Source organism: Sclerotinia sclerotiorum, genomic scaffold, assembly GCF_000146945.2.
Source record: "Sclerotinia sclerotiorum 1980 UF-70 scaffold_3 genomic scaffold, whole genome shotgun sequence".
Lineage (NCBI taxonomy): Eukaryota > Fungi > Ascomycota > Leotiomycetes > Helotiales > Sclerotiniaceae > Sclerotinia > Sclerotinia sclerotiorum.
This window is the reverse complement of record NW_001820833.1, coordinates 1,172,035-1,189,435: the sequence shown is the minus strand read 5'-3', so window position 1 is coordinate 1,189,435 and position 17,401 is coordinate 1,172,035. Positions and strand designations below refer to the sequence as shown.

The window sequence follows — 17,401 nt, the reverse complement described above, 5'->3', positions numbered from 1 at the left end:
TAGGCGTCTCATTGAGAGTCAGAAAGTTATATTTCTGAATAATCCTGAGAAATCCTTCATATTGCTATGCTTGTTTTCCGATGTTGGCAAAGTTGCAGATTGGACTTTAAAATCTCTTATAATAGTGAAATTAGAGGGTTGTAGGGTGTTTAGTTGAACTTTGAGCAAGAGGATACCTAGGCAACGTTGTTGTCTGTTCCTCTTGAGGTATTGCCCCTAACTTTATAGTAATTACAGGAAATGAGGAAGGAAGCAACCACTGCTCGGGTAAACCAGTTCGAGAAAGAAGTGTTGATTTTTGGTTGGATAAAAATGCGGGTAGTGGCTTTGGACTATCATTTGTACTCAATTAAAGGATTTCAAGGAAATCTGTTGAATAGTGTTTAGAATTCTACTCTTTATTGCTTAGGCTATGATGGTGTGCAGAAAAATAGTCAGCTCTTGCCATGAAAATAAATGAAATAAAGTAGGAAACTGGCAGGGAAGGAACGGGTGTGTCTTGTTTAATACATAAAACATCTGGAACATTTATTATTTCATGAGAATATGAACTTTATTATGGGTACCTTCTAGAATTTCAAAGGGATAATAGATTAAGCTTGTGAAGCTCTGCAACTAGGGAGTAAAAACCAGCTCGAAACATATCTTTGAAGTGTCAAAGAATCCAAAAAGAAATTCTTTCACAACCAAAATATTTGTGCTAAATTCTGATTTCAAAACACCCAGCCAAGGAAGTGAATCACCCATCTCACACATCTCCTGTATCTATAGAAATTCAAACTCAATGGTAATATCATTAAAAGACTTACCCAAGAATTAACTCTAATAATGAGTATTACATTCGAGCCTTCCCCCCAATATTCACCTAACACAAAATCCCAGATCCTTTACCGAGATCTCTCCTTTCCAAGTAACAAAACACAAGTACGACCACTTCCATCACGCCAAAAACAACATCCAAAACATCAAAAGCAACAACAACAAACCCTCAAGCAATCAACTCCTATCACTTTTTCCGCAGACCATATCATATAATTCCACCACACACACATAAACATCCCCCCCAACCCTCCAAACCCCACCACTCAAATCCCCTCACCACCATGTCCCCAACCACACTCCCAACCGATATAACATCACCCGATATGCGCCGAGCATCCGATAAATCTCTCGCTCCCGATGAAAATAGCGTCACGGCAATAAATATGCGTAATCGAGCTATTCTTTACGAAACGAATCATCCGGATTATATTTTCCAGCCTTCGGTTTTGAATTTGGTTAATTGTGTGGTGAGGATTTTTTTGATTATTCGCTCCTGTTTTTATTTCTACTTTGATGGATTTTTGATTATTATGGATGAAATCTATCTATATGAGTATATGAGGATAAGTTTCCTTTTGTTTGAAGTTTGAGCTATTAGATGGAAAAGGACTGATTTTGTCACGCTACACTTTTGCGTTTGTTTTCTATTTATTTATTTTTCCAAGAATTATTTCTAACAAACTCAACAGCCCAACGACGAAGCTTCCGAAGCTCGATTCTTTAGTCGTGTATCAGAAAGAAACTCCACCACGGCAGCTATTCTCAATGGCGCAGCCGATACACCAGAACCTTCTATCTCGAAACCCACCTCCACCTCTCAACCTCTAGACCCCACCTCTCAAACCCTAGAAACCCCAAGCGAGCAACAAGAAACCACCAATACGGACCCAAGACCTCCCGCTTTCTTCCGCTGCTGCCAAGTTAGTATTATTTCGCCCCCACAAAATCCCCTTCCCAAACAAACTAACTAAAGCCAACCCTCCCACCCCCAAGTGTCAATACACCTCCCTCCCGCCCACCTGCCAACGAAAAGCCGAAGAAATAGGAATTTTACAGACGAAACAACAGCGCGTGCTCGTTGTAAATGCTGAATGTGCACATGCGCGCTGTATGCGTTGTGTTAATGTGGATGAGGATGGTGTGCGTATTGGAGTTAAACCGTGGGAGTTGGAGTGGAGGGATCCTGCTGTTTTGAGGGGGGTGTAAGATATGATTGGTTTTTTTTATAGGAAGGTGCGGGGGATAGGGGTGGAAGGAGGTTGGGGTTTGTGGGAGTGTTGAGGGAGGGAGGGATGGATGGAACATGGGCTCGTAGTTGCTGTTATCGGGGATAGATAGTCTTAGAATAGCTTGATAACTTTTAATGGCTCAAATTGACCTATTGTGTTATGATCTCATTAGCTCAGATCCAATGTCCACATAAATCCAATACTTCGGATAAACTCAATACATCAATTAACCTCGAAATTCAAAACAGGTTTAATGTATAGAAAACTTCAAGAATCAAAAATCTCCCATTTTTTATTGTAGTCTGAACTATCAAGAACTCGACTACCGAAAGATCAATTATCTGCTAATAAAGGCTCCACTTAAATGCCCATGTATTATTATTCTATATGTACGAAACCATTCCAAAGTATATGCAGCAATACGTGCTGTTTTTTCAAATCTATTTACCCCCCAACCAATATGTTCAAGGAGTCTTTTATTACCGGGGAGTCCTGTCTAAAAGTTCTCCACTTTATAACACAGAGCGAAGATCAGCATCTCAATTCTTCAGAGGAAATTCAAAGCGGTCATTGAGTATCTCACTTCTCAGAATAAGTAGCTGGGGTTGCATCCCCTTCTACCTCGGGTACCTGAAGTTGTCCATCCGGTTCTTGTCGGAGCCCTTCTGCTGGTGCTCCTTCACTTTCTACAAAATGTGATATGCGTTCTCGAGGAAGCCATGCTCCTACTGGTGTGAACCACCAGGATATTACAGCTAGGATTGTGACTCCTGCCATGATTATTGGCGCATCTAAAATATGTCAGTATATTATCAAGCGACGAGTGCGTTCAGGAATGATCGAGAGATACTTACAATTCAAGGTAGCTCCAGTGACAGGAAATGAATAAGGACTGAAAAGAATGGCCACAACCCAACCGTTCCAAAAAATCGAGATGAATTGAAATGGCCTGCTCCATCTACCTAAACTCCATCTTGGCTTGGGAAATGAATTTGGTGTCAAGAAAAATCTTCCAAAAGAAATAAGTCCATATGCTGCGGCTGATGGAACACCAGCAGCAGAGATAAGAGATGTGAATGCGACTGCAGATGGTAAGATTGTACAAGTCACAAGTGAAGCGCAGCCCCAGATTACGAGAACGGCATTACGAGGTTGACCTTCGGCGGAAACACGTGATACCCACCCCGAGAATGGAAGAACACCATCACGAGCTACCGCAAAAACAAGTCGAGATGCGGCGACAATGGCAATTGCAGTGTTGAACCAAAGTGCGACTACAGCAATGACGTTCATGAAGATGTGACCACCTTTTCCTAGAACAACGGCATAAAGAGGTACGAACGGTTGAGGCGAACCGTAAGAGAATAATGTATCTGGATCCGGTGTGCAGAAAAGAAACAGAATGATGGCGGCAAATCCTCCGATTCCACTTACAATCACACTCCAGAAGATACCTCTGGCGGCTGTGATGGAAGCATCCTTTGTTTCTTCGGCAACATGTCCAGAAGCATCGAATCCAATAAGGATACCTGCAGTAGCGAGATAAGATAGACACCAATTCCACCCCGCAGGCGCACCGGTCCCATTGTAGGTTGTCATGAATGCCTCCTCTGCAGTGCGGAAACCGATGGTTCTGGCAGCTCCAATTGGTAACCAAATGATATTGAGAAGGAAGTCAAGCATTACCAGGAAGCTCGAGATCCAAAAGACGTATTTGAAGAGACGAGCTTTTCCAATGCGTCAGTATTTAACAGTGGTTTGAATGAGATGTGTCAACTCACGTGGGAGAAAATTCACAATTGCGGCTAGTGCAAGAAGGACTTCAGTACAAATCCATTGGACAGCCCGGAACTTGATGTCACTGGTATCCGTTGGAAAATCTACATTGAAAACAACGATTTCCTGTTTAAAATCAGATAACTTCCAGTACTTGGCAATCACAACTCATAGAGTCGAGAGAGTATCACGTGTATATTAAACTTACTGAAAGCATGTAATTTACAGCTCCTTGGGTGTTGCCTGCAAGTAATCAGAATAGATACCTTCGGGAGTGATAAAGTTTGAGATGAACTTACTTGCACAAAATGTCATCCAAGCAGTGGTACTCCACCAAGCAACTACAAATCCTAAAAATCGACCATACTTGGCTCCCCCAGCTTCAGCTGCCCAAAGATAGATGGAACCAGCAGAGGGTGATGCAGAACAAACTTCTGCTATAACTGCCGCAGTAATGAAGGTAAAAAAGCATGTTACAAGATAACTCGTCCTAGATTTTAAGAATGTTAGAAATTATATGAAAAGTTCTAGATTCCGGGGGGCGTGGCTTACCAATAAGCTAAGGGACCCCCAGAGGCGATTCCGGTGGTGTAAGTAACTCTCACACCACCAACGAAGTACAAGGCAGCGAATGATGTTGAAAAATTTTCCATGAGAGTGTATGTTCGATGTAAAACCTACATCATTTTGTGAGTAATGTTATTACCTCCATGATTTCGATCCTCGAATAAATTTTCAACTCACGGGTTTGTAGCCAAGTGTTTCCTATACTCAGGGGAGATAAGATCAGCTGAAAGTCTTCATACATAATTGATGATTTGATATCCAAACCAATTATTACTCACCAATTGAGCATCATCTCTTGCCTCGATTATGACACTCTTACTATCCTCCCCATCGCGAACCATCTTGCCAATTGCTACTTGACTAAGGTACCTGCCAGTTAATACTTGACTAAGGTTACCTATTAATGAATGAATGGATGGTCGAAAATGATTGAAGCCAAAAAAAGAAAAAAAAATGAGAAGGCTGAGCAAAATGTAAGATTACCTTTCTAGTAAATACTAGCTAAGTAAGTACCCAGGATGTAAGATATAGGTATAATAAGTACCTACCTATATAGTATGTACTGCGCCGTTTCATTCCCGAGAATCTCCGCTACAAATCACGTCAAGCACAGCGGGAAGAGATTTCCAGCCAATGCACTAGTGAGTGATTGAATTTAGCCGGGAACTTCAAATGGTCGGTCCGTTTTTCATGGATGCGCTTATTTGAGTCGTTTTTAAGATGCATCTTGGGAAATATAATTGAATTTGATGTGATGAAAATAAGTAATTTATATCTGTTATGATATTGAAAATGAGGATGAAACCTGTGGAATAGTTTTAATACAAAAGATCGGTTATGTAATCATCAATTTGGATGGATATCATCGAGCAACTTTGCATGTGATGTGTTATGTTCGATTGTGCCCCCGCTTTACCCCACCTTGAAGCATTCTCTAACAATGACTGTATAGCCCAAAACAAAACCGTCCCAGTATATTCAAATGATGAGTTTGTGTGGTGTTGTGGTTTAGTGGTATAATTCTTGCTTAGGGATATATCAGTCGTTAAGATTGATTCTCCATGTAAGAGGTCCCCGGTTCAATCCCGGGCAACGCCCCTTTTGCCTTTTTTGGTCCTGCTCGCCTCCCTCGCATGACTAATGAAGGAAGGAAGTGTTAGAGGTAGGTAGAGTTTCGATTCTTGTAGTGTATCATGTTGATCTTCCTTCGATGCTAGCACAGAGAAGATGTTTGAGATCTCTCACCCAGCATATGTGGTTGAACCTTACTTCAAATGTTGTATGAAGTCACATTGTTCATTATGGTATGTTAAGACTCCCGGCATCATTTAAATTTTACCTCTTTGTAAGATGATCTAACTTAAAAGCCAAATGGATGCATACTTCTCCTTCAAAGCTTCGACTCCACATCTTTCGCTAATATTACTTTCCCTTTTAAATTATATCGAGCGCAGTGTTTTGGGACTTCCAAGTGGAATTACTTTTAGTGGCATTCCATCATTCCTAGCGCCGTTGCAGGAAACCTCTAGAATTCCATGAGATATCGTGACCGGGATGTGTCTAAGTATTTATGAAGGAACAAATTATTTTCCATCTCACCTGCTTGCAAAAGTCTTGTTTCTCAAACCTTATTTCGCCACAATTACTCGACCCATATCAAATCGGACCTTCAGTTTGCTGCTCTAAAATCGACTTCGAAATCAATTCCAAGTATGAGGACCTATCTCATCGTGGTTGCTTATTCTGATTTATTATATTTCCTGGTATGAAAAGGCCATTGGCGAACTAGATCAGAATAACAAATATGTATGAAACCAATTTTCCATTTCTGCCATACCCCTTACTTGCTTCTAAAACTTTTGAATCCAGGAATTTTCTTGCATTCAAACCTCCGAACTGCTCTTTCTTAATAATTATATCATCAAATCTTGCACCATGACTTCATTCACCGACTACCTCCTCCCAATCTACATCATAGGAGAAACCATACGTGCAAATTACGCATATTTCGCTCTTCATACAGCTCCTCAAATCACACCATCATTGATTGCACTTCTTTCCGAAACCTTAAAACTTGCCATTGCAGCGATCATTATCAATCATTCAGATGAAGGACTTGCCTCTGTACAAAAAAAGTTCAACAAGAATGGTTTCAAGGATATTTTACCATATGGCGTCCCTGCTGCCTTTTATCTCACGGATAACCTGATATATTTCACGGCTTTACCATCCACATCACCGAGTTTTCTTCAAGTATGCATGCTTGCGAAAATTCCCGCGACTGCAATCCTGCACCATCTTTGGATTAGAAAGCAAGGCAACAGTCGATCATGGATATCTCTTGGGGTTCTTTGCTTCGGGCTCTTTCTGTTCAACATTCCCTCAGGCGATAATACAAAAGGTTGGCTTGTTGCTCCCATGGCAGGATTGGTGATAGCAGTGTTTTCTGCAATTGCCAGTATTGCTAGTGAGTCTCTCACCAAGATTGGTTCATTTTGGGAATCGCAACTATGGCTTTACCTCTGGGGAGTTTTCTTCTCTATCGTTTCATACCCTATCGCTACCAGCATGTCGACTGATCGGGGAACGAATTCGAACATTTCAATGACATCTACCATAACCATTGCGATATATTTCGCATGTCTGACCTCTGGTGTTGGTTTGATTGTGGCTGCTATGCTCAGGAAAAAGGATAACTTGATGAAGTTGGTTGGGACTTCTATCAGCTTGCTTACCATAGCAGCAACTCAGTACGCTACATTTCCAGAATTGAGAATACCAGGTTTCACAGCGTGGAAAATAACAGGCGGCTTGGTCGTCATGATTTCAACTGTCTTCTATAATTATTTTAAGGATACGTCTCCTGAACAGGCAAATTTGCTCAGCCAGCTACTTCCAGCCTCAAACGAAGACATTAACGATGGCGAATTCTCAGGACCCGAAAAATCGGCTACTGCATTGGCCTTAGCAAAGCTTTTCTCGTGGGTTCCTTCTGCTCGTCCAAGGTCCTCGTCCGCATCGTATGGATTGGTAGAAATGAGGGATATGGAGACTGAAGATGTTCCACCATCTACCAATAAAAACGAAACTTAAGACTGAGAGATGCGTTTCAACGGCTGATATTGGTCAGAAAGTAATTGGTAAACGTAGGAAGTCTCGGAAGCTCAAATCTCTGGAATTGAGGATTGAAAGTATCGACTTTTGATTAGGAGCTTTTGTCACGGTGTTGTAGCCTTTTGCTACTAGTTTACATAGCAATTCATGGATTTTTTTTGCACGGTTATTATTCTCCTAACGTATTAAGCAGATGACCCTATCTCTATTCTTTCGGTTTATCAAACCCCATTTTTCTTTCTGCAAAGGCTCAAATCAAGGCCGTATTGATTTATTTCTTGCCATTTACGTGACCCTTTCGACAATTTATCATCCAAGATAAGTCTCCTATAATATTTCATCTCATAAAATTCGAGTTTTTTCCATGCCCTGAAAGGTTGACTCTCGACTTTCTCAAATGGTTGATCTGTCAGAATACAGTGACCTTTTTTGTTTTAGGCCAAATTCTCAAGTTTTATAATCTTCATCCCTATAATTTAGAGACGAGGCAGATTGGAGATGTTTTTCGTTATTTAGGTGATAATTTTTTCGATTGAAAGCGTATAAATGGCGTTAAATTAGGGAACTTATAGATAGCTTCTATGGGCTTTGTTATGTATATGCAAGTCATTCCGCTTTGCAAGTGCATGCCATGAGTTCTATGTAATTCCTCAAAAATATACAAGATTAATTGAATCGGATCTGCCAAGCTTGCCTCATTTCTAAAACCATACATTATTCGCCATTCTGATTTCTTTCATAATCTGATACACACCACACTCCTCTTCTTTCGCATTCATCCTGCATTTCACAATCCAGCATCATCAGCACTGATGTCAAATGTTTTACGATTATCCTTCAAATAGTCTAAATCAACTTCTTCTAACCCGCCATAGACGCCCCTTTTAGAGACGGTAGTCTATGCACCATCTAATCACCTCATCAATAAAAATCTAACCAGCACCACCCAAGCCACGGGGACTAGCTCTCCTCATCGTGTTCCCCTTCTGATGGGTATTCTTAGACAGCATCGCTCAATCTTGCTACCAATAAAGTCATGATGGTAACAACGCAAACAAATACGGACAATAACGGGCAAAACTTTTGCAGGGGGTCACGCCTGCGCTACCATTTCTGGTATTAGGATGTTGTGTCCGGTTATTGTCATGTAATCTTACATACGATAATTATATGGATAATGCATATATGAGGAATATGATTTCGGAGACGCCATTTATTGAGAATCTGGGGATTTTGGTGGTGGGGTTTTAGCTGGACTGAGGTTTGATACGAGGGTGAGGCACGATAGGATGGTGGGGGGATGGATGAGAGGCAGCTGCTATTTGGAAAAGAATTTTGTTGGATATTCTGAAGTTCTTACTGATTTATGAACGACAGGAACTGTTTACCATAATATTACAGATGATAAGGGTGGAAGGGATAAATTTATCGGTGGTAAGCATGTGTTGGGTTTCTTGAGACTAGAAAGAGCATCAGATTGAATTGACTTATTCTCTAGCTAAGCAGTTAAGCTGCGAGCATATATTCAAAAAATGAAGGAATAGGTTGGGTATTCGGCCTTCGGAATTAAAGTGCTTTGAAATCAAAATATTGAAAGCAAACAAACAGTATACCAAAAAGGAAAGAATGAATTAAAAGTTGAGTTTTGTTTGCTCCTTATATGCATATGTACTATATATGCATATGCTGCCAAGATCCCAGGAGGTCAACAGCATGCAACGCCTAATTTAATTTCCTTATGCTTGTGATATGCAGATGTTCACTTCAGTAATTTGGCTTTTTGATATTGTTTATCTAATTTTTTATTATCAATTTCTTTTCATCAGAAATAAGCTCAAGTGGACTATTATTTTCATCTTATTAGATTTGTAGTAAAGCTCTCTCTTTGTGAAGGCGCGTGACCACGCGGTAAGTCACGACTCACCAGATGCTGAAAAGCGCAAGGTCTCAATTACGGATCTCGCCACTTCAGCCAAAGCCAAAAGTTGAACAAATTGATAGCAAAAGCTCAGGACTTCTTCCCTCTTGTCCCTAATTTTCAATTAAATATTTGCATTCTCAAATTCGATAACCGTCGGGTGCAAAATCTAACTCTATGGAGCTACGTGACAGCAAATGATGAATCTCTGCAGGATGACAGACTTGGCAAAGTTTTAAGCAATTCTCTAGCTCAACAGTTCAAAGTTCAAGTTTTAACAGTTTTCACTATATGATTTGAACTAAGAAGGTTTGTTCTTGAACTGACTCCTTACTTACTTCTCGGCTAGCTACGCAGATATGGATTAGAATCAAGAAGATTGTGTAATGAATCACCATTGCAGACGTCAATTTTATAAAAAAAGATCTCGCTAGGTTTCTGGAAAAAGTTCATCTTCAGACTTCTATTTAAGAAAGATAGTATTCTCATTTGAAGCTTACAAAAAATCATGAAGATTGCAATGATGCGTTCCAGATTTCAATTGAGCGTTAGATCTAAAGATTGCAAGATGGACTTGCTTCGAATATTCTATTCTTTGCTATTCGCTATCTCAATTGTGTGTTTTTTGAAAGTATCAATGCTCCTCAATGGTTTGAAGACAATTTGTGTCAAAATACGAGTATAATCACTGCCGTTAGCTAATATTCAACATCTGCTACAACTTTTTAGATACACGTCATTATGGAATATTAGTGATAACAAAAGAGGGAAACGGCGATAGACCTTTTTAATCTTTGAAGTCTTCCGTAAATACAATCATACTAAAATGCTGTTAATCGTAGATCAGGCAGAAGATTTATAATTTCACAGTGGTTTTTATAATTTTTGATGTTAAAGTTTCGCGTTTCGATATGGATGTTGTATTGTTCGCAGAGATCATACCTTTCCTTTTATATTATGGATACTGGTAAGCCTCAGTAGAAATGGAATGGGAGAAGATCAGTGGAGTGGAGATTGGGTCGGTTATTTGCTCAAAGGAAGTATTTATATGTAATCTTACCATTCGGCCCAAATATTGAACTTTCCATTCGTTTAAACGCTCTTCGAAAAGATATTCAAGATAGTAAATATATTATATCGTCTCATCACTTTTCTTTGACAATACTAGATGTTTTTCATCTCGTTTGATGTAGGGTTGAAAACTGCAAATTTTATACTCAAGATAATTATGTTGGGTAACAGACATATAAGTGTGCCACGATTAGTGAAGGCTTTGAAGACAAATATATCCATCATTGGCGAACAGTCGAAGCTCCCTGAAGTCAATATCTACCTTCCTTTCAAGCATCCCAGCCCTTCCAAATAGCTTCCATAACCGTCTCAAATGCTAGTATCTCTTAGGCCATCCGTTTAGAAGATATCCGAATACTGTATACCAGCTTTCATCAACTGCACCTGAAATCCTTTCAAAGTCCTGATATCTCAGGAAATACTGAGATCATTACCGGACGTTTCTAAAATACGCTTAGTCAGAAATCAAAATTGAGTATTCACTAGACTATAGTCATTGGGTTTCTTGAGACCAGAAAGAGCATCAGATTGAATTTATTGATTTTCTAGCTAAGCAGTTAAGCTGCGAGTATATATTCAAAAAAAAATGAAGGAATAAGGTTAGGTATTCAGCCTTCAGAATTAAAGTGCTTTGAAATCAAAATATTGAAAGCAAACAAACAGTATACCAAAAAGGAAAGAATGAATTAAAAGTTGAGTTTTGTTTGCTCCTTATATGCATCATGCAATATATATGCATATGCTGCCAAGATCCCAGGAGGTCAACATATAGACTCATCTGTATTCTGTATTTATACAGAGCAGTGGCCTGAGAAGCAGTACGGCTAAGCGTATCATTTAAAGACGCAAGTTATTTGGCGTGAACTTAATTCCGAGTTCTTTTTACCGGGATGATATGAATTGTATACGCTTCTAAGAAGCTCTTTTCGGCCGAGGGGAGAGCCCACACACTCAAACATAAGCATGCTTTTCGCATGGTCACGGCTAGAGGATGACGGCCTGATTTATCAGGAGAAAAATAGCCCGAGCTGACTGTTAAGCGAGGAGTATTGAAGATTAGGAGATGAGCCCCATATTGTTAAGACGATGCGAGGGAGTTGTTTGCGTGTAGAAATAGTCTCAGGACGTAGTGTAAGAATTTTTGTTGATTTTCTGGATTGGCCGCCAAGTGTAAATTGCTTGGACTCATCTAATCCATGTACTTGACATACTCCGATTATGAATAACAATACAGTATATGAGCAAGAAGAATTAAGAAATCACTTGGAGTCTTCACTGTAAATCATCTCATCATTGCTACTGTTGTTTTCTTTTTACTATCAAAAATATAAAGACGAGTAGTCTCTAGCCTCAAGGAGCAGATCCATGGCCTGGCAAAATTACACCCGAGAATCTATTTCAAATAAGGAAAACAACTGCGCAGGAAATATAAACTGTAAAATTTGAATATACGGATATTCTTTATGAGTCTGAGTGTTATAAAAGAAGGATTCGGTAATCGCATGGGGTATAAATACACCAACTGTTTCAACTATATCCGAAAGATGATATAAATCCCTCGTGATTAAACCAAGGCTTTCGCAAAACTTTAAGCCTCCGCAATGGGAATTCACTACTTTACCGAGCCGTTTATAGCAGACGGTCGACTATTGTTGACCTCCTGGGATCTTGGCAGCATATGCATATATATTGCATGATGCATATAAGGAGCAAACAAAACTCAACTTTTAATTCATTCTTTCCTTTTTGGTATACTGTTTGTTTGCTTTCAATATTTTGATTTCAAAGCACTTTAATTCTGAAGGCTGAATACCTAACCTTATTCCTTCATTTTTTTTTGAATATATACTCGCAGCTTAACTGCTTAGCTAGAAAATCAATAAATTCAATCTGATGCTCTTTCTGGTCTCAAGAAACCCAATACTATATGACGTCTCAATTAAACATCGTAGAAAGTCCTGGGATGAAATCTTCATGCTTGTATCTCTTGGGAAGACTATGATAACATACAACATTCAATCTTTAAGAAGCAGAGCTTTTGAGTACAAAATTCTAGCTGAAACAGTGATTAATATTGTCCCACGACAGTGATAGTTTTCATTTTAAAATTCAGCAATTATTACAGTCGAAAAAGATGGTTAGAAATGGTAAATTAGTGAAGACCATATATCCTCCTGAATTCAACAATAACCATTAAATATTAATAGAGATAATCTTTAACAATAGCCAAACAAAACACTAACAAACAACACTCAAAATTTATTATGTTCCCTGTGATAATCACTCAAAACTCAATCCCAACTTCTCCTCATGATCAAACCTGTGAGGACAAAGTTGATGAAACAAATCAATTATTCTCAGCCACATCAAAGACAATGAAATTCAGTACCAGTCTATTTGCGAGTTACAAAGTAGTAGAGAGGAGGTATTTATACATCTCCAAATAATGAGGAGGGGTTGAAGATCAACTGCAGTATCTAACCCCAGGACTGAGTATCAGACTGAGTGGAAGCAAATATCATCTATACAGGCTTATCATTCCATACAGAATCAAGAACAAAATATATTCTAAAAACGACCACAAATACTCGTAAAGAAAAGCAACAATCCGCTAAATGTATAAGCATATATAAAACATCGTCGGAAAGTCAGAGGGGATTCTCGTCCTATCGAACCTAGCTGATCTTTACATTGATTTTATCTCTTAAACTTTCCTTAATTGATCTTCTATTTTCGATTAGAAAATAGAATCTTACTATTGTTAAACAATAATAAAGAATCATCCTACCATCCTATCATCTCATCAAAAATAACATCATACAACCAAGAACAACAACAATACCGACAACACATAACAAACAAAAATGTAATTTCCATTAACCTACCAAACCGCCTGTAAAACCACATACAAAAAATCTACATATACAAACAAGTATTAAAAGAAATCAGACTCTACAAACCAACACCCCACCAAATCCCCCCCCCCCCCTCTCTCAGAGCTACAACACAACTTCCCTACATCAAAAGATCATAGACTATCCCAATTTTCCGATTTACAGAAAAAGAATCGAAAAATATCTCTAATTTTTGTACAAGGAAAAATACTATCTAATTATCTACAGTTACAGAGTATATATATACTTCGTGTAATATGGAAATTTTAAAAAGAATTCAATAAAAGTACCAAAACTCAAACTTTATTAAAAGATTGGGTGGAAGAGGCCTCTATATTGACTATATTACTACGTCTGTAGGCATATTAATCTCCTCTTGGTATCCTCAGAGGGGACCAATATGCCTGCTTATGGTTCGTCTAATCTAGCCTGTTTAGGTAACCGTATTACTAATCACGACACGTGATTAGTACCGGTAACTTCTATTCCTTTTAACAAACTTTATATTCACTGCCAAAAAAAAAAAAAAAAAAAAAAGATAAACAAGATAAAAGAACTAAAAAAAAAAAGATTTTCTTATATTACCTATATAAATTATTGTTCTATACACTTATCCTACCAGAAGTGACCACCGCCCAGCTAAACACACCGGGTAACTAAACCGTTCAATTTAACCATATTCCCACCTTAGCACATTCAGGATTTAATAATCTATAACTATCCATATGGAAAATTTCCTGAAAGTGAAATTCTATTGATGTATCACCTAACTAGGTTAGATTGTTCAGTTGGTCAGATTGTTCAGTTGGTCAGATTGTCCAGTTGGTCAGATTGTTCAGTTGGTCAGAATGTTCAGTTGGTTTGTGGGCCGTTCTATTCTGCGTTAAGAGAAACTTAATTTATCAAGAATATTTTCTTATACTAACCCAAGATCAATACCTACGTAACACGAACGCCAACCCACCACTCTACTCCTGGATTGAATTTTACTCACTCTCATCTTGCAAGTAAAAGATTTCTGTATTTATTTAACCCATGGTAAACAAAAAAATAAGAATGGCAGAGATTCAACCTACGACAATAGAACAAGATCGACAATGAATATCAAAACATAAGATGGATACTTGCATCTTACATCAAATATTACTTATAACAAACAAGGTAGGAGACCCGTATTCACATCACTCAAACATACACGCATCATTAGAACCAATATTTTCAAGAACGCTTAAAATCTCATGTCATTCCATCACTCATTGATTGCATAAAATCATGAATGAGTCCAACCAAACAACACCAAGCCCAAGGACAATCGTCTTTCTATGCCATGCCACTTCTCACTACTCCTCACGCCAGCCATATTAACTGAGATCTACTCCCAGAGCGGCTCACACACACATTACGAATACAAAATACACCATCCACCCAACACGTGCATCTATTGTCCATCACCCACCCACCTATCCATCTCATGTGCCCATGATAAGCCATTGCGAAACCTGCAAGAGCAAAGAAAAAGTAGAGCTTCCTTTCCGTCTCCAATTTGAGACATACTAAAACAAATAACGCCAGTGTAAAATGATTCCGTTTTCCGTGTCGACATCCGAGTAGAAGGGGGGCAATATCAGTTGTCGCAAACAAGGAACTATCCATAGTAAAGGAGAATGAATCAAATGTGTGTATGTAGTATCTATGGGCGGTCTCCACTCTCCGCCATCTATCTGAACCTTCTTGATGCGGTATAAAATGTGGTGTAAAATGAGCCCTGACCAAGTAGACATTTTTGATTTCCCGGACCTCGTCCTGGCTAGCTTTTGATTTGTATGTACTGAGCCACTGTTGAGTGGTTAGTCTAATTACGCGCGTATATTGTAACATATCCCGTACTTGTTAATATATTGCGTTTATAGCTTGGATTTTCTGCTTTGAATGTATAGGACTTTTTCATCATAGCAATCTTCTCGTCTATATTTGCATGAGAATCTCCTGATGGGTCATTATACACTCTGTGGGGCAAAACCTCCTATTGGTGGAGGACTGTTGACCATACTATTCCGCTTGTTACGACTCTTTTTCATCTGACTCTTTAAGGCACTGGAGTCCAACGGTTTCAGAAGTTCAAAGCTGCAAAGTAGCTCTGTTGAAACACTCATGACAGCTCCATAATTGTCAAACTCGCCGCAATAGTTGGGTGCAGAAAATACCGTAACGAGGATTCGATCTTCAAAAAATTCGTAACCGTCTTCAACAACCATGTGTGCCCGACAGACCAAGTCAAAGTCATGCCTTGCTAGGAACTCCGAAATGACCTTCTTACCAAACGAATAACTAACGCCTCTCTCGCTAGTTTCCCAATCATTTTCCTGATCTGCAGGATCAGACCACAAAAGATCGTTAAGTAATCCAAAATCAGGGACGTCTGTGGGTCGAGCAATGTGTCTGATATCATCCATATGGCTGAGAGCGGGGGATAAGCCGCCGTGAACACAAAAGATCTTCCCTGCGACGATTGCAGCAATAGGTAACTGTCAGAAGAGTTAGTCAAAAATTCACACGCCACGAGACCTGACTACATACACAGTTGAAGACATCCACAAATGTCTTCCATACTTTGACATTAGCTCTTCGTTTACACTCATCATAAAATCCATAGACTCTAGTAACGTTTGCACATTCGTGATTACCTCTCAGCAGAAAGAAGTTCTCTGGGTATTTGATCTTATAGCACATGAGCAATAGAATTGTCTCAAGAGATTGCTTGCCTCGATCAACATAATCACCCAGGAATAAGAAGTTTGACGAGGGAGGGAACCCACACATTTCAAACATGCGAATGAGGTCCGAGTATTGCCCATGAATATCACCTACAATCTTGACTGGGGCTTCCAATTCGACGAGTGGTGGTTGGTCTAACAAGATCTCTCTTACTCGAAGGCAAATTGAGTTGATTTCTGCACTTTTGAGACAAACTCCCTTGGTGCTTTTTCCCTGGTAGCCTGCATCTAAGAGCCTCGAAATATAGTCGTCGAGTTCTTTATCTTTCAGTGTGCCCATGGAGATTTGTCCGGATGATGATGTTGAGAGTGCTGCATCATTAGCTCCATTCATTGGAGCAGCTAGTAAGGTTTTTTGGTCAACAGGATTAATCTCATTTGCCCTCTTGACCAATATAGATTGCCCAGCTCGCCCTCCAACTGCATGAGGATTTACTGCGCCCGAGGGAGGCTGGTCGGAAACATGATCAACTTCACCACTGCGCTGTGCAGCCCCGACATCGTGATGTCCGGACTTTACGGAAGGAGACTGCACAGGCGAAGGGGGGGGCTTGAGATCATCGACTGGCGAAGGAAGATCTTCAGTGGAATCTTGAGGCGATCTGGGTGAGGCTGGTACAGATGATGACCTGCCCGATTTAGAGCCTTTTCCCGATTTGATGGACCCAACGTCAGATTTGTCATTTGCATCTCCAATAGTACCTATTCCTGCAATTGAATTCCTTGGACTGTCCTTGGAACCTGGTATTTTTGATCGAAGGGCGCCTCTGAATGATTTGTTAGATTCCTTGGTATCTGCTTTGCTGAACGAAGGATAAGATGATAAATTATCTGCTAGAGACGTTTGGGATGCACTATTCCTGGGCGTTGCTGACCCTGAACCTTTGGACGGTTGGTTTCCCATAGTTTCAAATTCAACTATGCGAGCTCGGTAGAGCGTTATCGTAAGTCAACTCAGTGCACTTCTCGGTGACTCAAATGTGATGCTGCAGTTCAGCTGCAAGTGTAGAAGAGAGAAGTAGATGAACTGTTTCCTTTGCTGGTAAGAGAATGTAAGATAAGACCCAAAATTTCTTCTAATTGTTCCGGGCGAGTATCGTGTACGTTTGTTGGTATCGTAAGGCCGTGATCGGAATGGGGCAAGTCGGGGAGTTTGAGACACAATTGTATGCAATCGTAATATTTATTAGGTATAACCTGTTGGGAGGTTTTATGCTGGCAGATGGTGAATTATGA

The 17,401-nt window shown here is 39.6% G+C and overlaps 4 protein-coding genes and 1 non-coding gene across 5 annotated transcripts; 3 read left to right on the top strand and 2 right to left on the bottom strand.

Moving 5' to 3' along the window:
* Positions 1 to 1,103: 1,103 nt before the first annotated feature.
* On the top strand, positions 1,104 to 2,028 carry SS1G_02550 (predicted protein; the record flags this gene model as incomplete). Its single annotated transcript, XM_001596280.1, has 3 exons — positions 1,104 to 1,289; positions 1,512 to 1,742; positions 1,816 to 2,028. The coding sequence occupies 3 exons, from the start codon at positions 1,104 to 1,106 to the stop codon at positions 2,026 to 2,028; spliced, it is 630 nt and encodes a 209-aa protein (XP_001596330.1).
* Positions 2,029 to 2,630: 602 nt separating this feature from the next.
* On the bottom strand, positions 2,631 to 4,735 carry SS1G_02549 (hypothetical protein; the record flags this gene model as incomplete). Its single annotated transcript, XM_001596279.1, has 8 exons — positions 2,631 to 2,842; positions 2,906 to 3,778; positions 3,833 to 3,953; positions 4,036 to 4,070; positions 4,127 to 4,317; positions 4,380 to 4,504; positions 4,572 to 4,592; positions 4,673 to 4,735. The coding sequence occupies 8 exons, from the start codon at positions 4,733 to 4,735 to the stop codon at positions 2,631 to 2,633; spliced, it is 1,641 nt and encodes a 546-aa protein (XP_001596329.1).
* A 656-nt stretch (positions 4,736 to 5,391) lies between these two features.
* On the top strand, positions 5,392 to 5,492 carry SS1G_14713. Its single transcript has one exon. It is a non-coding gene; the product is annotated as a tRNA-Pro (tRNA).
* An 837-nt stretch (positions 5,493 to 6,329) lies between these two features.
* Positions 6,330 to 7,487, top strand: SS1G_02548 (predicted protein; the record flags this gene model as incomplete). The annotated part of the gene is made up of 1 exon (XM_001596278.1): positions 6,330 to 7,487. One exon carries the CDS (start codon positions 6,330 to 6,332, stop codon positions 7,485 to 7,487), a length of 1,158 nt encoding a protein of 385 aa, XP_001596328.1.
* A 7,901-nt stretch (positions 7,488 to 15,388) lies between these two features.
* Positions 15,389 to 17,069, bottom strand: SS1G_02547 (hypothetical protein; the record flags this gene model as incomplete). The annotated part of the gene is made up of 2 exons (XM_001596277.1): positions 15,389 to 15,916; positions 15,969 to 17,069. The coding sequence occupies 2 exons, from the start codon at positions 17,067 to 17,069 to the stop codon at positions 15,389 to 15,391; spliced, it is 1,629 nt and encodes a 542-aa protein (XP_001596327.1).
* Between the last annotated feature and the right edge of the window lie 332 nt (positions 17,070 to 17,401).